At 41.8% G+C, this 21,223-nt stretch overlaps 1 protein-coding gene across 19 annotated transcripts in view; it reads left to right on the forward strand.

Moving 5' to 3' along the window:
• The window catches only part of RYR2 (ryanodine receptor 2), a 719,935-nt gene that overhangs the window by 348,470 nt on the left and 350,242 nt on the right, over positions 1-21,223 (forward strand). For all 19 annotated transcript variants that reach the window (XM_075126918.1, XM_075126917.1, XM_075126921.1 and 16 more), the window contains 3 exons: positions 16,488-16,606; positions 16,813-16,946; positions 18,670-18,911. In XM_075126918.1, coding sequence (XP_074983019.1) covers positions 16,488-16,606; positions 16,813-16,946; positions 18,670-18,911 — 495 coding nt within the window. The remainder of the gene's footprint in view (positions 1-16,487; positions 16,607-16,812; positions 16,947-18,669; positions 18,912-21,223) is intronic.

Below are 21,223 nucleotides of genomic sequence, written 5' to 3' on the forward strand. Positions count from 1 at the left end.
TTTGAAACCATTCGCACATGTTATGAAGACTGAAAAAGCTGAAAGAGTGTGGCTTACCATGGCTGCCTGCAAGTCGAGTTCTGTTGCCCGGCCCTGCGTGTGTGATCTCTCACACCAAACCGGCAGGCCCTCAATATAAGAGGCAAAATGTGACCTTGTACCGAAAGCACATGTGCTGTGTAATGTTAACAGCTTGGTTCACAGTGAAAGAATCTACCCATTGTTCTCTAAAACGTGTCTATTCAAATACTACTCTCCCTTCTTTTCCTCCCACAGCTACAAATGTTTCAGTGCTCCCCCTATCATCTCCGTCCCAGAGGCTAATAAAGAGGTGAAAAAAGATAAGAATATAAGAGGGCAAAAAAAGTGCACTCACGATGAAATGTTCTCTGAGCTCATGCAGTCCTCCTGCACTGAAAGAACTCAGCACAATGCATGAAGGCAAACAATGGCAGAGTCCAGGAAAGCAGAAAATGAATGCAAGAACAGGAGGGACGAGCAATATGAGAGGTGGTGGCAGCGCGATGAGAGGAGGCAGGAAGCAATGCTGAGGCTACTGGGGAATCAAACTGATATGCTCCAGCATCTGGTGGAGCTGCAGGAAAGGCAGCAGGAGCACAGACCATTGCTGCAGCCCCTGTGTAACCGCCCGCCCTCCTCCCCAAGTTCCATAGCCTCCTCACCCAGATGCCCAAGAACGCGGTGGGTGGGTGGGGGGGGGCCTCTGGGCCCCCAACCACTCCACCCCAGAGGACTGCCCAAGCAACAGAAGGCTGGCATTCAATAAGTTTTGAAGTGCAGTGTGGCCTTGTCCTTCCTTCCTCCCCCCATCCACCACCCAACCCAGTGCTTCCCTCCTCCCCCACCCCTCCCAGGCTGCCTTGGCAGTTATCCCTCTATTTGTGTGATGAATTAATAAAGAATGCATGATTTTGAAACAACAGTGACTTTATTGCCTCTGCAAGCGGTAATCGAAGGCGGGAGGGCGGTTGACTTACAGGGAAGTAGAGTGAACCAAGGGGGCGGGTTTTCATCAAGGAGAGAAACAAACAAAACTGTCACACCGTAGCCTGGCCAGTCATGAAACTGGTTTTCAAAGCTTCTCTGATGCGCAGTGCGCCCTGCTGTGCTCTTCTAATCACCCTGGTGTCTGGCTGAGCGTAATCAGTGGCCAGGCGATTTGCCTGAACCTCCCACCCCACCATAAATGTCTCCCCCTTACTCTCACAGATATTGTGGAGCACACAGCAAGCAGCAATAACAATGGGAATATTGGTTTCGCTGAGGTCTAACTGAGTCAGTAAACTGCGCCACAGTGCTTTTAAATGCCCAAATGCACAGTCAATCACCATTCTGCACTTGCTCAGCCTATAGTTGAACAGCTCCTTACTACTGTCCAAAGTCACAAAGTTCCATGAAGGTGCCCTTACGCATGCAAAAGTTTCGCAGCCACTTGGAATCATCCCAGACCTACAATACTATGCGGTCCCACCAGTCAGTGCTTGTTTCCCAGTCCCAGAATCAGCGTTCCAGGGCATGAGTCTGCCCCATTGCCACCAGGATGTCCAAATTGCCGGGGCCTGTACTTTGAGAGAAGTCTGTGTCCATGTCCTCATCACTCTCATCACCGCACTGCCGTCACCTGCTTTTGCAGGTTCTGGTTCTGCACATACTTCAGGATAATGCGCAAGGTGTTTACAATGCTCATAATGGCCATGGTGATCTGAGCGGGCTCCATGCTTGCTGTGGTATGGCGTCTGCAGGAGAGCAGAGTTGCAGCAGAAGCGGTGGCTGACGACAGATGCCACGAGAATAGATATTTATAGAGAATGACGAGAGGACCTGCGAGGTGAATTCAAGAGAGCAGGAGAGCAGAGTTGCAGAGGAAGCAGTGGAGGATGATGGTTAGCACTGCGCACATTTCCCGAGGAAGAATACACGTACCTGGGAGCCCATGGCAGACAACATGGAGAAATTCGCTATTGAGACAATAGCAGCAGAGCAGAGTTGCAGCGGAAGTAGTGTATGACAACAGTTAGCAGTCCTACTGCACCGTCTGCTGTCGGCAACACCCAGGACACAACAGCGGCGGTGTTGGCGAGCTGAGCTGAGCGGACTGCACACTTGCCGTGGTATGGCATCTGCGCGGAAAAAAGGCATGAAACGATTGTCTGCCATTACTTTCATGGAGGGAGGGGCAACTGACGACATGTACCCAAAACCACCTGTAACAATTTTCTGCGGGTACTGGGAGCTTAACCCAGAATTCCAGTGGGCGGCGAAGACTGCGGGAACTGTGGGATAGCTACAGATAAGTCGATGCTAGCCATGGTAGTGAGGATGCACTCTGCCGACATAATGCGCTTAGTGTGGACATACGCAATTGACTGTATAAAATCAATTTCTAAAAATCGACTTCTATAAAATATCGACCTAATTTTGTAGCGTAGACATACCCCTAAAAGATAATAAGGTGAGAAGTAGCAGTCAGCATGGATTTGTCAAGAACAAATTATGTCAAATCAACCTAGTAGCTTTCTTTGAGAGGACAATAAGCCTTGTAGATGGGGGAGAAGTAGTAGATGTGGTATATCTTGGCTTTAGTAAGGATTTTGATATTGTCTCGCATGACCTTCTCATAAACAAACTAGGGAAATACAACCTAGATGGAGCTACTATAAGGTGGGTGCAAAACTGGTTGGAAAACCATTCCCAGAGAATAGTTATTAGTGATTCATAGTCAAGTTGGAAGGGCACATGAAGGGCAGGGATCAGTTCTGGGTCCGGTTCTGTTCGATATCTTCATCAATGATTTAAATAATGGCATAGAGAGTACATGTGTAAAGTTTGCGAACAAAATCAAGCTGGGTGGGGATTGCAAGTGCTTTGGAGGATAGGATTAAAATTCAAAATGATCTGGACAAACTGGAGAAATGGTCTGAAGTAAATAGGATGAAATTCAATCAGGACAAATGCAAAGTACTCCACATAGGAAGGAATGATCAGTTGCACACATTCAAAATGGGAAATGATGCCTAGGAAGGAATACTGCAGAAAGGGATCTGCGGGTCATAGTGGGACACAAGCTAAATATGACTGAACAGTGTAACACTTGGAAAAAAGCAAGCATCCTTCTGGGATGTATTAGCAGGAATGTTGTAAGCAAGACACAAGAAGCAATTCTTCTACTTTACTCCACTCAACTGGAGTATTGTGTCCAGTTCTGGGTGCCACATTTCAGAAAAGAGGTAGACAAATTGGAGAAAGTCCAGGGAAGATCAACAAAAGTGATTAAAGGTCTAGAAAATATGACCTGTGACAGAAGATTGAACAAATTGGGTTTGTTTAGTCTGGAGAAGAGAAGACCCAGGGGACATAACAGTTTTTAAGTACATAAAAGGTTACAAGGAGGAGGGAGGAAAAATTGTTCTTGGTAACTTCTGAGGATAGGACAAGAAGGAATGGGGTTAAATTGTAGCAAGGGTCGTTTAGGCTGGCATTAAGAAAAACTTGCTAACTGTCAGGGTGGTTAAGCACTGAAATAAATTGTCTCGGGAGGCTGTGGAATTTCCATCTTTGGAGATTTTTAAGAGCAGGTTAGACAAACACCTGTCAGGAATGGTCTAGATCAGTGGTTCTCAAACTAGGGGCGCCGCTTGTTCAGGGAAAGCCCCTAGTGGGCTGAGCCGGTTTGTTTACCTGTCGCGTCTGTGGGTTCGGCCGATTGCAGCTCCCACTGGCCGCGGTTCGCCGTTCCAGGCCAATGGGGGCTGCAGAAAGCAGTGTGGGCCGAGGGACCTGCTGGTCACCCTTCCCCCAGCCCCCATTGGCCTGGAGCGGTGAAGTACGGCCAGTGGGAGCCACGATCGGCCAAACCTGCGGACACAGCAGGTAAACAAACCTGCCCAGCCCGCCAGGGGCTTTCCGTGAACAAGTGACACCTAGTTTGAGAACCACTGGTCTAGATAATACTTAGTCCTGCCATGAATACAGGGGACTGGACTAGTTGACCTCTCAAGGTCCCCTCGAGTCCTACAGTTCTGTGATTCTATGATTCATAGTAAAAAGAAAAGGAGTACTTGTGGCACCTTAGAGACTAACCAATTTATTTGAGCATGAGCTTTCGTGAGCTACAGCTCACTTCATCAGTTCTGGCAGGAGATCTGAAGGTGCAGCATGGTGGGGGGAGCACAAATGCTAATATACACCTGTCTCCATCCACACCTGCCTGCTGCCCCCACAGCAGTGCTGATTTCACCTAGCCCCTATATGGCTGTGCTCCTGGCTCCTCGTGGCACTCCTCTTTAATGCAGCTGGGGATTTGAGGCAGCAACTGTATATGGAGCTAAGGTTGCACTGAGGTCTCTGTGCTGCTGCCTGGGCTTTCCCAGCGTTGATGCCTTAGTGCATGCACAGGCAGCTCCCTATAGCACTGATGCCTAGTAGAGGGCTGCTGCAGTTAAGGGCTGGGGAACGTCACTGGTGCTGGCAGTACTGGAAGAACATGGGTGCTTTCATATAAGGAAGAAAAGGTCCTTTACATGTAGATGTTGCAGCGCAAGATGGAAGTTGTTGGCATTATTTTGGGGCTACCTACTGGGTTGGTTCTTTCAGCTCCTTGCTTTCATGAACACTTGAGTCTGAGAGAGTTGAAAAGAAAATCAGTCGCTTAAAAACTGACAGAGCCACTTTTAAGATCCCTTATTGTCACAACCTAGAAATTGCGTAGAGTTTGAGTACCGATTTATTTGTTCTTTTGAAAGCTTTTTTGAATAGTCGACAATGCAATAATTTTATAATAGATTGTTTCACATTTTATGTAACATACTGGGATTATGATATTCAGAAACAGTTTAGGATTTTGGGTGCCTAGACTTTTTTGCGGGGAGGTGGGTCCAATTTGAATCCCACTGAAAAAGGTCCCCATTCCCTTGTAAGACCTAAAACACAATCATTGGATGTCATCAATGGACATCTGTCTCTCACAGGCATCCTACCTAGTAACGCACCAGATTTGGCTCAGGACAGGTCACCAGGAGACACACAATGCATTTGGTGGCTGTTCGCTGTCCGAAAGACAGTATGAGAATTAACCTAACAACTTGAATCCCCTTAAAGGTACCTGAGTATATGATACGTATCAGGTTCCCTTTAATTTATCTCAAGTTGGGCACTATCCAACCATCACGTTTTTGTGATCCAAAATCACTAGTCACTTTTGAAAATTTAACTTTGAAAATTCATTTTTATGATAATGTAGAAAGGGATCATATGTGTATTTTATAAGTTGTAAAGGAGTCTTTATTAAAAAGTTGGCTGTTCAATTCTTTTGCATAACGAGGCTCATTCTATTGAGGAGCTTAGTAGAGGCTGGAAAGATTTTTGAAATCTTTGTTGTTAAAATGTTAACTTTTGTGCTTTTATGATCTTGGAGCTAGTGATAAGCACTGTATAAAAGTTTAGGGGTGAGATTTTCAGAAACACCTAATAGACTTTCAGTGGGACTTGTGCTCCTAAATCACTTAGGTGCTTTTGAAAATCCCAGCTTCAATCAATCAATCTAATGCATCCAGCTTCTGTGCTAGGTCACAGAAGTCTTGAAGATTGTTATTTGTGGTACAAGAGTTCAGATTCAGGTTGTTCTGAATCAGTCTTATGAAAAGTAGGTCACTTTAGTTCTGGCCGCCTGATTCCAGCATGAACTGCAAATTCACTCGTACGTTTGAGTTTTCCAGAATAACATCTAGGGCTCAATTCTGCAAGTTACCAAGAGCTCTGGCCTCTGAAACAATTAAGCATTTGCTTAATTTTAAGCATGTTAATAGTCTGATTGAAATTAAGAGGACTTTTATGCTTAACTTTAAGCTTTGTGTTTTTTGGATTGGTGCCAGAAAGTATACATACCACATGCTTTGCAGTGATATGTATACAAAATGAATAAATGATTCTTGAAATTACATCTTTTAACCAAAGTATAATGACATGATGTATTCCCCTAAAATAATCAATTTTTCTAAAGTGCCACTTGTAAAGGAAAAATAGTAATTTTTCTTGGCCAGATTGAAATTTAATTCAGCTTTACTATGGAAATTTTCTAAATTTTGTCTCCGGAGTGAATGTTTTCTTGAATTTCTTCCAGTGAAAATAAGGACTTGAAGATGTGTATGGTTCTAAGCAGAACATCCATTTCTTCAGTGATGCCTTTCAGTGAGAGTAGTTAGGATACAAAGTGCCATTTCTAAGACCATAGATGGTAATCTGTTAATATTCCCATTATAAGTACCACTACATGAAATGATAGCATGAAACCATTTGGGACCATAATAAGTACATTTCCAGTGATTCTCTGATTTATTCTCACTCACCAAATTGAAGCTTAGGCCGTTTTCAGCACTCCTGTCTGAATCCCAACTGCATTACAAAGGAGATTTCAGAAGGAAGAAGCTATTTGAGGTCAATTATATTTGAGTGTAGACTCTCTGTTCTTCAAGTAAACCACTTTGAAGATATGTCAGGGGAATGTGGTCATTTCTGCCAGGAAATCAGGCAAGCTTTCTAAAATAGAATTGTCTATTCTCTCTGCTGCCAGACAGTTTGGTTATAATAACAGTAACACTTAAAACACCACAACACCTTACTTGGCAAAAGAGTCTCAGAAAAGAGAGTCTAAAACCGGAATAATTTGTCTAAACTCTGGAGTTTAAATAGAATGAGGATCCAGTTTTAGATCACCCCTTGTTTGGGTTTTGATTGGGGGGGCGGGGAAGAGTATTTCTTGAGATTTTGCAGAGCCAAGATTAGCCTGGCTTTGTTTAGTTCTACATTTCATTCTCCTTATTAAGAATGACTTACACTTTGGGCAAAATTGTGCTTGCTTACTTATGTGCATACTTGCATGGAAGACAATAAATGTATTCATGTGAATCAGATTAACAGAATTTGATCCTATCTCTTATAATAAGTAACAGTAACTTTTTGAAAATCTTTCAACATATAAAATATTTTAAATTTATTTTATTCTTATTCTAATTAGCAATGGTTTGTAAATATCTGTAAATCACAAGCAGGTACCATCATGTTTTAGAAAGCTAGGAAGCCTTAATGTTAGCTATCTCCAGATTTAAGATATTTATGTGAAGTAGATCATTCTCAAATCTCTCACTTAGAATCCTAATTGGCCTTTGGGTTTTGAGCTGAAAATCTTATTAAAGATAAACCATTTAGATTCTTTCTTCTCACTTTAAAAAATGATATAAAAGTCATTTTAAAACTCCCATATATAATTTATATTCCCTCGGGCTTACTGGATGTAGTTTGCGGAGTCAAGTAGATATGAGGTAGAATTTGGTTGGAATACAAGTAATCAAAATCTTTAAGACTGAAAAGAAGTTAACTTCACTTTCAGACCAATATTTATCTGTAAATAAGAGACTTCATGTGAGATGTGGAGTGCGTGGATCTGTGTGTCCTACAGCAGGGGTTCTCAAGCTTGTTTCATAGCGTCCCCCTTCTTTGTGTCTGTAGTGGTTTACGCCTTCGCCTGCTCCCCCAGGCTCCCGGCCAGCAGCTCCCGCTCTCTGGCTGTCCAGCTCCGAAGGCAGAGGGGAGAGCGACAGCTGCCAGCTGGGTGCCCAGCTCCGAAGGCAGTGCTGTTTCTAGCGGCAGTGGAGAAGTCAGGGTGGTAATACCATACCATGCCACCCTTACTCCTCTGCTGCTGTTGGTTGCAGTGCTGCCTTCAGAGCGGGGTGCCCAGCCAGCAGCCCGCTGCTCTCTGGCCACCTAACTCAGAATGCTTTATGATTTCACAGCCTTCTGCTAAGGAAGGTGACCAGCTAAAACAAAACACAGCATCTTATATCTGAAGTGACCTTATTGTGCATACAAAATAGCTAACCCACCAAAAAACCCCAGAAAAACATAAAAACCCCTCTTAATAAAGGACATGATCTGTACATATAGGGTATAGCCGGCCTGGAAAACCAAATTTGTAGTCTCCTGATCATACTTCTAAAATTTATAGAAAAGTGGAAAAACAGAAATTCCAACTGTCATGCTGTCTGAAGGGGTTCATGATCATGAGTGCCAACTTCAGGGAAGACTGTCAAAATCACAGCAGACACCCCAAACTGGTGTTGCAATCTATAATTAGATTTCACCAACCCTGTAACAAATGTGAACTCCTGGATCGCTGTAACAGTCCTACCATGGAGTCACAGACTGTCTCCTTGGGCACTCCAGTGATAAATGGTCACTTACACCAAAAATCACAAAATATTCAGGTCGCTCCCAGTCACTTACCCTGGATCAGTCTGTACCTTTGATTTTATACCAAAGACAACGCTGGTAGCCAATCCTATAGTACACTAATGAAGGATTTATTAACTAGGAAAAAGAAATGTTATTTTCAGTTTAAAGCGGGCAACATCTATACACAAATGAGTTCAGTCTATGGTTCCAAAAGGTGACAGAGATATGTAATCTGTCAGAATTGAATGTCTTTTTAGGGCTAACCCAGGTTGACCCCATGAATCTCTGCTTTTTGTTTCTTAGCTCCAGCCCCTGTAAGAGTTCAAACAGCAAAGAGATGAAAAATCTTCATGTTAGCTATCTTTATTTCCCCCTTCCAGAACTCAAACTCCTGGGACGTGCTTTCTTGCACATAGCACCGTCATGGGTGTAAGAGGGCCATTCTACCAGCCTTTGAATGGCGATGTTCCACAATGGTTCATCTGGTCTTGATAGTTCTTCTGGATGGGGAGGGGAACCACTTTTTCTGACTCTGTTCACAAATTTCAGAGCAGGCATTTTTACAATGATGAAGAAAAACCATATAGCACTGGATATAGACATTACATGTAAGATTAATGCATGCAGCAACTTACAAGCATCTTATAGAGTCTAAACACTGAATATATTCTTACAAGTTCAACACCGATCCTGAACAACATGAACATACAGGTGAGCTGGTCTGGCTTCCAGCTATGAATTTGTCAGTGCTTAGCTGATGCCTACAGCCTTGGCAAGAGCTGGCACTTGGCCTGCTAACGTTCAACCATAAGGACTCTCCTCCCTTGTAGTTGGCAGCAGGGTTTGAATTGAGGCAGTTTTGATCCTCAGTACAGACCCCTAACCCTTGAGCTAAGGAATTGTTTTGCCTTCTGTGTGGAACACTCCAAGCAGGGCCGTTTCTAGGGGCGGGTGAGCAGGACATGCCTACTTCCAGGAGGCACCATACTTCTATGTCGCTCGGGTTTTTTGTTTTTATTATTATATTTTGCTTGCCCACTTGTGGAGGGGAGGAAGGACAACTCCTGACTCTCAATACTATCCATGTCTGTTAGGTTAACTTTGCATATTGGAAACATGTTGATCAGTTATTTGGATTTTCTCCCTTCACTGAAGTGAACTAGAATGCTATCCTGCTTCCAGTGAGAGCAAATCAATGTTCAAGGAAGCAAATCAGTAAGAAAAGATTGAATACTTACAAATGTAATATACATTTAAAACTCTCATATAACAGCCTCCATTGGGTTTTCCATCATGCAGTGACAACAGTGCAATGGTTATTCATACCAGTGTGAAAATAAAAACAATTCAGTTTAGTTTCTTAATTCTTTGAAAACAAGGTCCCTGTCCCAAAGACTGGTAGGTTCCACAGATGAGTGCCCCTCCTGACATACCTCCCCACCCCTTTTTACTGAGGAGGCTTACACTTCTGCAGGCTACATACATGTGAGTCTAAAATGGTGAGAGAGACTGCCCACAGTATTTTAGAGCTTTATAAAAAAACACAAACCCTTAAATTCCATCTGTGGAATGCAGATTATTGAGCTTTGGTGTCATGTGCTTATGAAGACATACACTGCTTAATAAACTAGCCTTCATATTCTGTCCCATCTTTAGTTTGAAGAGTGTCTTAAATGGAAAAATTCTAAACTAAAAACAATCCTGTTGTATCCAAAATAATGCTTCTAGCAAAATTCCATTAGATGTCAATTAGCCCTAGAAGAGAGTGTTTCTGCTAGGAGTGTGGACTGGTGATTAGAGTGCAAGAGTGAGAGGCGGCAGTTCCTAGTGCCTTTACTCACTCTGCTAGTGATTTGCTTTGTATGATGGGGAGGTCACGTAACTGTTCTGTGCCTCAGTTTCCCCATGATAATACTTATTTACCTGCCATTTGGGAGTGTTGTGTAGCTTAATTCATTAATGTTTCTAAAACTTTTTCAGATTCTTGAATGCTGTAGAATTGGAAACTGATTATAAAAGTCAAACATATATGTAAAAAAATTATGTGGGATACAAATTAGATTAAAAATTAAACCAGGCCTGAAGAAAGCAGAAACCAGTACTGGGAAACCGTTCTTATTTTTGTCCTGATCTGGAGTTCTTTATTGAAGCAAAATTAAAAGATGAGAATTTGTGTGAGTAAAAAGGTGTTTGGGATTGGACCTCTTTAGCACTGAGACATCACAGAAGAAACAGAGTGGAAAATGCAAATATTCTGTCTCTTCAATGCATAAATTAAAACAAGTGTAGTGTCTCACTGTCTGGAATAAACTTCAGCTGATATTAACTAATCCTTCTAAAAATTTAAAGAAACAGTAGCATACTGGATAAACTTGTAAAGTGCAAACTGAAAATCTGTTAATCTTCTAAATGTTGATCTCCAGAAAACAGCAGAGATTAGTTTTTGAGTAAGTAAGGGAGAAATAATTTTTAAAGACACGTATGAAAAACAATTATTTTTATTCTAGGTATCTCAAATTTCATACACTAGGGATCACTGCATCTGACTGAAATTATCTGCTAGTCTTCAAACTTCTTTCTCCACTTCATGTTGACCCATTAAAATAGAATCTCCTGCCAGCATTTATAATTAAAACCCTCCACATCCCACTGTTGTTTGTGTGGATGAAAAGATCATGTAAAAGTAGAAACATCCTTGGTTTCAAATCTCTGTTAGATAGAGTTGTTGGTGTGATGCTTTGTGTGTTTCCATTGTTTCTGTTAGAGGAACTCATAGCAGTAAACACATTCTTCTTGACTGGATCACTGTTAGGCAGCTCCAAGGAGAGAGGGACAGGCCCATTTTGTTTTACCATAAACAAATAGGCATATTTCAATCAATGTGTGATCAAGTTACACATTCAGAAGATGTTGTCCAAGAACGCAGGGCACTTGTCCATGGGAGGATATGGCTGTCGGGAGAGCATCTGCATCTGTAGGGTTTTTTCTATGTTTGATACCCAGGGCTCGGTTGCTACAGTGATAATGTGTGATAGATAGAGAGGTGGCTGGTTGGTCTGGAAATGGAGTCGAGGAGATAATACTTGCTTATTCAACATCATTTACTTCTTCAACATAGGCTTTTTTTACTGTATTAAAAACAAACAAAAATCTTTGAAAATAAACCCAAAATATTGTGATTGAATCCATAATCTTAGTGTTGTTCTATCACACAAGCCTGGAAATTCAAAAGTTATGGTTGCCATAGTAACCATAACTTAGTAACACTGGATCTCATGACATGTGGAGTACTGTTGGATTACTGTTCATGGCCATGCTGTTAAATGTACGCTACAGTGAGGCAGTGAAATGTGTCTGAACTAACACTGTGTTGGAATGTGCTGACTTCTGTGCATTGAAATTTCAGGCCTAATATTGCACCGACTAGGACTCCATTCTACGAGGAGTGGTTGCCCTTGGCCCTAAGATTTACCCTCCTCTATTCAGTGAGCTTGGCTGGCTGTTCAGCATTACTATGGACTTGATCCAGTTCTCAGTGAAGTCCGTGAAAATCCCAGTGACAATTATTAGCTCACATTTTATTGGGGAATAAAACTAATCTGGGCTTTCAATATCAAATGAATTGAAATTGGCTGTTGTGCCATACATTGCTACAGACAGAGCAGCCCTGGCTCATAGAGGATAAGTAGGTGGAGGTAGGAGTCTGAAGAAGCCAGAAAAACCTTTAAATTTTTTTTTTTAATAAAAGGTATCCCTAATCCTTTCTTTGCAATTGTTTTATCTTTCTACTAGCATTTATTTTTCATAGGATGATACATTGCACAACCTACACACCTTCCCCCAATAAAACTAATGTAAAATGTTTTTGTTTTATTTTAAAATTAAAACTAGCATTCTTACTAAAAGCAATAAACCACACCAGGAGTTAGATACCGATGAATTTCTCTGGAGGTTTTGGGCCTTCCATTTTATGTGTCACAAAGAAGCATGTATCACTAGCCTACCAATACATGCCTGTTGTGGCTTATTCCTACAGTAAAGCTACTAATGGCATTAAGTTATTTAGCTTTGACAATACAAATATACTAGAGAAGTTATTTGCAACTCCTCTAGAAGGGAACTTTATGGTATTTTTATAGAGACCATAGATTACTTTATCATAAAGGATTCCTGAATTATGCTTATAATATTATTCCATATTTCTTTCATACATTAAGAAGTTAGTTAGTTAATGCAAGTGGGTTCATTTTAAGGCCACTTGAAAGATACTAACTACTTTTAATTCTTTCCATGCCTGCTGTATTTCAATTTTTCTTTTTTGTTTTATTTTCAGAAACACTGATTACTTTGCATAATGTGGCATTTCATAAACGCTATAATGATGTGTTTTCTTCAGATATTTGTTATTTTTTGTTTTGTTAGGTAGCTTAGAATATTTTTAGATTCGTTGAGTCCCCACAAACAGCTTATTGCATGCCAGACTATGTTCTGTTGTTCCTCAGATTGTCCACCAAAGCATTTATTTTTCTCATTAAAAGATGTCAGCATGTTGTGTTAAATTTGTTTTGCTCTCTCCATCCTTACTGGAGGGTTGGTGTAATAGCCTTGGTTTAGATTGCTTCTTTTCTCTCATCTGGGTGTTCTGTTCCTCACAACAGCAACAAAATTCACATCAATAAATCTGAGTAAACCTTTTGTCACTTGAAGAATACTTCGTTTGTGTGTCCAAATAGTGTTTTTTATTGTGAGTAAATTGGAACTCAATAATAAAAACATGTTCGTAAAGTCATAGAAGCATGCTTTCTACACCCCTCTGGCAAACGCTTGCCGAGTTTTGACAGAAACTTGTTCTAGATTTTATATGCTGAGGACAGTTGTTTCCTCATGCTGTAGTCTTCAGTGTCACGGTCACATGCTATAATTTCTTCTTTAGTTAGGGCCTGATCCTAGGCCCACTGCAGTCAGTGTTAAAAATCTCATTGACTTGCATGGGATTTGTTTCATACCCTCAGTGTGCATGACAGATGTAGTGTAATGGATGCGGCAGATGACCAGTATTTATATTTATCCTTACTCTTCAGTAAGTGTCCTCTAACTCATTCACTACACACTGTCCATCCTGTGCACTGAGGACCCTCACTGAGGGGTGAGGAGTTCTGATTGGTGGAAGTGATGTTATTTTTGCTTTTCTTCGTTCTAGCTTCTGAGAAGAGTGAGAGTGTATCTCTGCCCTTTTAGCTGCAGGGAGGAGTGGTGGCAGGATTTCCCCTTCCGACTGACACACTAGCAAATGGGAATATTCTTCATTTCTAGTTTTTGTGAGGTCAGCAAATACATCCTCCATTCCTATCTGCAAGAACATGGGGGATTTCTGTCCTCTTCCTCTCTGATGCTTGGTGTGATGGGTGCTCTTGTTTCTGAGGTAGTAGATGATCTTTTATTCCTCCCTTCACTCTGTGTACTAACAGGAAAGATGTGACATCTCTTATGCAGCTGGGTCTTACAGAGAAGTACTGGGTGGTGCTTCCTTCCATAGCAGAGTGGGAATAGATGCTGTGGTGTTACCACTGCCCGCTTCCAGGAAAAGAGAGCATGTATCTCACTCAGAGAGTCAGGGTGTGATCTTGGAGACAAGGGATGGGGGAGAGGCAGAAGGTCACAAGAGACATGACATGACAGGATTAACACTAGACCTTGTGTAACTGCTAAGCTCAATACTGCTTCTCAGCCCTCCTTTTCAATGCTGTGACTTGTTTCTTCAGGAGGCAGCAACAGCAGCAGTTGATAGCAATTAACTGCATGCATGATGCTTATGGCTGCCAAATTTGGAGGCCCCCTGAAGCAATGGTGCCTGGACCCAGTACACATGGGATCCTGTCTTACTGCACATTGTAGGGATTTAAGTCTAATGATTCTTAATGGCAATGACTGCTGCTTTATTGGGATGGTAATTACGTTTAATTGGGAGGCTACAGGTGATTTAGTGGTTCTTAGTTCTTTGTGTGTCTCAATTTCATCCTGATTCTATTTGTTTGCTTCTTAAACAACAGCAGTTTTCAATCCCTGCTTAGCTGTGATATACACAGAGCGTATGAAGTGCTTCAAAAAAAAAAGAGTACTTGTGGCACCTTAGAGACTAACAAATTTATTTGAGCATCAGCTTTTGTGAGCTACAGCTCACTTCATCGGATGCATGCAGTGGAATTTCCACTGTATTTCCCGCTGCATGAATCCGATGAAGTGAGCAGTAGCTCACGAAAACTTATGCTCAAATAAATTTGTTAGTCTCCAAGGTGCCATAAGTACTCCTTTTCTTTTTACGGATATAGATTAACACGGCTGCTACTCTGAAGTGCTTCAGGATGTCTTGCTCCGGCTGCGAGAACGTTCCCTCCAAAACAGTGACATACACCGGGTCACTGTGTTAGGAATCTCACATCTGCCCCTCCTCCAGCATTGGGCAGGATTCAAAGTTTCAGTTTTGGTGCATTGTTAGTGTGACTGAATTTTTTTTTACATATTTCAGACAATATTATGCTGCGGGAAAATATAAACACAAACACACACACACACACAGTGTGTGTGTGTTATGTCTGTAGTACATACGTAGGGTGAAATCTTGAGCCTTTTGAAGTTGGTGGGAGTTTTGCCATTGACTTCAGTGGGGCCAGGAATTCTCTCATATTTTGCCTGTGAACAATTCACTTTGATCTCTGCAGATACATTTGATATATACTTTTCTGTTAACCTTGTCCCTAAATCCACTTGTTCTGCTAAGCCTATCAGTAACAATATCAACATGATATTCTTTTATTTTATTTGTTCACTGTATACTGTTGAAGGCAGCAATTTTAAAACTTGGTCGATTGCTGGGCAAATGCAATGTGCAGTGACGCCCATGTGTAGTTATCTATATAATAAGATTACTGGGATGTCACTCTCTGTGTCACTCTGAAGCCTAAACTGTCTAAATCAGTGTGAAGTGATGGAAGCTGCTACAAGCATGGTTGAGAGCTTTCAGTCTGTTACTGTCCAATTTTTTAATTTCTCAGTCACTTTGACTTTATGAATTACCGTAGCTGTACATCACACAGGTATAAAGTATGTATCTGTGCCATGCCGAGAGTTTTAGACCTTTGTGATATTGGAGGTGGCTCAACCGATTATTACCCTTACTTAACGTGCATGCAGCAATTTTATTGGTTATATGAGGGTGACTGGACAGACAGTGGATTACCCATCTCCTGTTTTGGTCAATGGGCCTGAAGCCAGCAAGTGGCTGCTGTTTCCCTACAGTTTATCCGCATGGGGGAATGAGGCTGCCCTTAATGAGGTTGGCTGCCTCCTCCCATTGTTTTCAATGCGACTGAAGCCATCCCCACACACACAATGGCTGCCACACTATCATTGATGTACTACACAGGGAATGTGAGGAGAAGTAGAGACTCTGTGAAAGGTGAATGGGGATAATGATGGGGAGCGGGGTGCTGGGGAGGACCAGGAGTCTGATGATGTTTCAGGGGAATGGGGTGCTGTGTTGTTTGGGGACAGGAGAGAGGCTAAGCTGGGCACAGAGGATAGTGGTGGGGATGGGAGATGGAGGGGGTAGAACAACAGCTCCCCCAGCCTGGGTGTAGTGGTTGGTAAGGGGGGTCCCCTCCAAGCAGCCAGGGGAAGGCAGTGTTGTAGTGTTGCCAGCTCTCACAAACTGATCACAAGTCCCAGGATTTTAGGGATGACTCAAGAAGCTTCCCTGTTCCCACAGTCTTCAGGAGGGGTCATGTTGGCAGCACTCTGTTCTAGAGCCCTGGGGCTGAGGATGCAGACCTGCCCTGCCACTGAGCCCTGCCTTCATGTAATGCCCTATAGGAGAGAGAGGGTCCAGGGGCAGCATGATGTGGGTGGAGGAGGGGGAATTTGGGAAGTGGTGCTACTGGGACCTGGGCAGAGGAGAAACCCCAGAGCAGTTGGAGAGTGGGGGAGTCAGGGAAATGGTGCTTCGGGTACAAAGAACTAGAACAGAGGTTGGTATGTTTGAGTTAGGTGAAGTGCACTGAAGTTGTCACATGCACATTATTAAATTGCAATTTTTACATGTTTTGCATTCATATGCTTGTTGCCTAATATTTTTGTCCAGGAGTCACATGACTCTACAGATTTCATGGGGGCAATAGCACAGACTTTCAGCTAGTGAGATTATATAATCAATACATGATTACTATTTTTTACCTTCTCAGGAATTCTGGAGGTTTTGCACTGTGTGTTGGTGGAAAGTCCAGAAGCTCTAAACATTATTAAGGAAGGACATATTAAATCGATTATCTGTCTTTTGGACAAACATGGAAGAAACCATAAGGTATGTAAGATATTTCTCTGAATAAAGGAACTGCACTGAATAAGAAAAGCAGGTTATCTGTAAAAGTGAAATTCCAAATGGTAAAATGTGTATCTCATTCGAAGGGATGGGGTATCAATACAGTTCCCTTCAGTAGTCCATGCTGATTCTTAATGTTCTAATATGAAAAGTAAATTACAGTGAAAAGAACTTAATTTCTTTTATAGGTTTTAGATGTCTTGTGCTCTCTATGTGTATGCCATGGAGTCGCTGTGCGGTCTAATCAACATCTAATCTGTGACAATCTCCTACCAGGAAGAGATCTCCTCCTACAGACACGCCTTGTGAACCATGTGAGCAGGTAAAAGAAAAATATTTACTTAAATATAGATCAGCAAAGCAAAAGGAATCTGAGTTCTTGTGCTAAGACGATATCTGCAGTCATTAAGAGAAAAATCTATTTAACCATAGCACAGGAATCACCTCTGTGAATCTTTCTAAAGACAATGCGTTAACTGGCATATTGTGGCTTTGATAAATTATATCCATAAGAATCTGAACAGGAACTATAGCCAGCTGTCGTAAGTAAAAGCAAACCTAAACTTAATTCTGGGGCAGTGTTGCAGTAGTTAGAGAACCGGACAGCTCTAAATGGCTCCCTGATACACCCCCATTCCTACACTGAGCATATGCTTATGCAGGAGAGAATTTGACCTTTCAAGTGAAGGGTCCTATACAAGCAAATAAGTCATTTAATCATTGAGTGGGAGGAAAAATGTAAATATAAAAATGTGAATGATAACAATGTGATAACAAAAAGAAAAGGAGTACTTGTGGCACCTTAGAGACTAACCAATTTATTTGAGCATAAGTTTTCGTGAGCTACAGCTCACTTCATCGGATGCATTCAGTGGAATTTTTTATGCTCAAATAAATTGGTTAGTCTCTAAGGTGCCACAAGTACTCCTTTTCTTTTTGAGAATACAGACTAACATGGCTGCTACTCTGAAATGTGATAACAGATTTTTTAAAAGTCTTTTAAAATCAAGATTGGATACCTTCCTTAAAAAACAAAACAAAAAACCACAGGCTCTAGCTCAAACAGAATTTATGGACTTGTGAAATCGTTGGGTGAAGTTCTATGGCCTGTGTTACACAGGAGGTCACACTAGATGATCACAATGATCCCTTCTGGCCTTAAAATCTATGAATGAACTTCTGTACCTCATTTTAGTGATCTATATTGCTAATTTGCACGAATGGCTGGTATACCATTATGAATTATTGGATTTACAAATTGGTGAATAAGTGAACATTTATTTTACAAATTTATTGTAGTTTTAGTTATAACATTTCACAGTAAAGTGTTCTGTAGTACATTTTATAAGTGTAATAAAGTCCTAGTACTGCAGAATGAGACCATTCTACAGTATCTACTCACTATACTTTTTCTGTTGGTGCGGGAAGAGGCTGTCATTATTGTGTGTGCAAATTTGAAGGTGTGCAATGTGAATTAGTAAAGTTGTACAGTAGAACCTTAAAATTACAAACACCAAAGTTACGAACTGACTGGCCAACCACACACCTCAGCTGGACCCGGAAGTATGCAATCAGGCAGCAGCAGAAACAAATAAAAAAAATTAAGGGAAAGGGAACTGTTTTGGTGCTTGGTTCATTTAAATTAAGATGGTTAAAAGCAGCATTTTTCTTCTGCATAGTACAAGCTATATTTTTCAAAGCTATATTAACTCAATGTTCAGTTGTAAACTTGAAAGAACAACCATAAGAGTTACAAACAACCACTATTCCCAAGATTCTACTGTACTTAAAAGTGCACAGTATTATTACAGGTATTTGATTAGTAGTGCTGGTTTAATTGCTGAAAATTACAATTTTGATTGAACTGTATGGGAAGCTTTTCCACCAGAAATTTTGAAGAACTTTCATTTTGTTCTTCACTTCTAATGAAACAAGACATACATTCAATAAGTGGTAAACACAAATTGAGAAAAAGAAATCTAACTACTGTAACATGTTCTTCTGATCTGTTTTTATGGCTAGCCATTTTCCTCCTTTGTTTTAAGCATGAGACCCAATATCTTCCTTGGGATCAGCGAAGGCTCCGCCCAATACAGAAAATGGTACTATGAGCTTATGGTGGACTATGTGGAGCCCTTTGTGACAGCAGAAGCTACTCATCTTCGAGTGGGCTGGGCTTCAACAGAGGGCTATTCACCCTACCCTGGGGGAGGTGAAGAATGGGGTGGAAATGGTGTTGGCGATGACCTGTACTCTTATGGATTTGATGGTCTTCATCTGTGGTCAGGTAAAGCATTTTTAATTTCTCGATAAAGGGATGTGGGGCAGCCATTTCCAGTAAGTCTGTGGTATCTAGCAGCATCAAAATAAATCATGTATGTAGATGACATGGGGAGTAGATGGCCAGCCCTCTGTGGAGAAAGAGCTGGTTAGGGACTATTTAGAAAAGCTGGACATGCACAAATCCATGGGGCTAGACGAGTTGCATCCGAAAGTGCTAAAGGAATTGGCGGCTGTGATTGCAGAGCCATTGGCCATTATCTTTGAAAACTTGTGGCGAACGGGGGAAGTCCCAGATGACTGGAAAAAGGCTAATGTAGTGCCAATCTTTAAAAAAGGGAAGAAGGAGGATCCTGGGAACTACAGGCCAGTCAGCCTCACCTCAGTCCCCGGAAAAGTCATGGAGCAGGTCCTCAAGGAATCAATCCTGAAGCACTTACATGAGAGGAAAGTGATCAGGAACAGTCAGCATGGATTCACCAAGGGAAGGTCATGCCTGACTAATCTAATTGCCTTCTATGATGAGATTACTGGTTCTGTGGATGAAGGGAAAGCAGTGGATGTATTGTTTCTTGACTTTAGCAAAGCTTTTGACACGGTCTCCCACAGTATTCTTGTCAGCAAGTTAAAGAAGTACGGGCTGGATGAATGCACTATAAGGTGGGTAGAAAGTTGGCTAGATTGTCGGGCTCAACGGGTAGTGATCAATGGCTCCATGTCTAGTTGGCAGCCGGTATCAAGTGGAGTGCCCCAGGGGTCGGTCCTGGGGCTGGTTTTGTTCAATAACTGCATAAATGATCTGGAGGATAGTGTGGATTGCACTCTCAGCAAATTTGTGGATGATACTAAACTGGGAGGAGTGGTTGATACGCTGGAGGGCAGGGATAGGATACAGAGGGACCTAGACAAATTGGAGGATTGGGCCAAAAGAAATCTGATGAGGTTCAATAAGGATAAGTGCAGGGTCCTGCACTTAGGACGGAAGAACCCAATGCACAGCTACAGACTAAGGACCGAATGGCTAGGCAGCAGTTCTGCGGAAAAGGACCTAGGGGTGACAGTGGACGAGAAGCTGGATATGAGTCAGCAGTGTGCCCTTGTTGCCAAGAAGGCCAGTGGCATTTTGGGATGTATAAGTAGGGGCATAGCGAGCAGATCGAGGGACGTGATCATTCCCCTCTATTCGACATTGGTGAGGCCTCATCTGGAGTACTGTGTCCAGTTTTGGGCCCCACACTACAAGAAGGATGTGGATAAATTGGAGAGAGTCCAGCGAAGGGCAACAAAAATTATTAGGGTCTGGAACACATGAGTTATGAGGAGAGGCTGAGGGAACTGGGATTGTTTAGTCTGCAGAAGAGAAGAATGGAGGGGATTTGATAGCTGCTTTCAACTACCTGAGAGGTGATTCCAGAGAGGATGGTTCTAGACTATTCTCAGTGGTAGAAGAGGACAGGACAAGGAGTAATGGTCTCAAGTTGCAGTGGGGGAGGTTTAGATTGGATATTAGGAAAAACTTCTTCACTAGGAGGGTGGTGAAACACTGGACTGCGTTACATAGGGAGGTGGTACAATCTCCTTCCTTAGAAGTTTTTAAGGTCAGGCTTGAGAAAGCCCTGGCTGGGATGATTTAATTGGGGATTGGTCCTGCTTTGAGCAGGGGGTTGGACTAGATGACCTCCTGAGGTCCCTTCCAACCCTGATATTCTATGATTCTATGAATGCTAGGGCATTTGGGGTAAAATGCAGAATCAGAGTTCCATTCTGGTTTTTTTTAAGTTGACTACTCTCATCTAAAAGATAGTTGAATTCAAAACAATGCAATTTATAGATGGAATCATTTTTTTTTTTTAACAGTGCATTCCAAAGCTTTGCTTTAAAACTTCAAAGGTACAGAAAATGAAGTCTGACAAGCATTCTCACAGTGGTAGACTGGATTTCTAATCCCTCTGTGATATTATAAAACCAACATGAGATATTTAGGCCATATCAATTTGGGGTGGGGGGGTTCTTTGATATACTCATTTTAGTTCAAATGTTTAGAAATTCTTAAAGCCAGACAATGGGGACTTACGTAAGCATACTGGCCTATCCATTCTGTGTATGTGATGCATATTGAGTTTGTTTGAATATATAGGAAGGAAACTTTTGTGTCATACATTTTAAAAGTACTTCTCTGTGTTTCTGTTCAGATAGAAGGGAATGCATTGATGGTGGGGTTTTCAAAGCCACCCAGGTGATTTGGACATAATCCTTAAGCAGCTTCGAAAAATCTCAGTGTAAATGTGTAAACCACTCCTGTAGATGCCATTACAGGAC

This window comes from Caretta caretta, chromosome 3 (assembly GCF_965140235.1).
Source record: "Caretta caretta isolate rCarCar2 chromosome 3, rCarCar1.hap1, whole genome shotgun sequence".
NCBI classification, from domain to species: Eukaryota; Metazoa; Chordata; order Testudines; family Cheloniidae; genus Caretta; species Caretta caretta.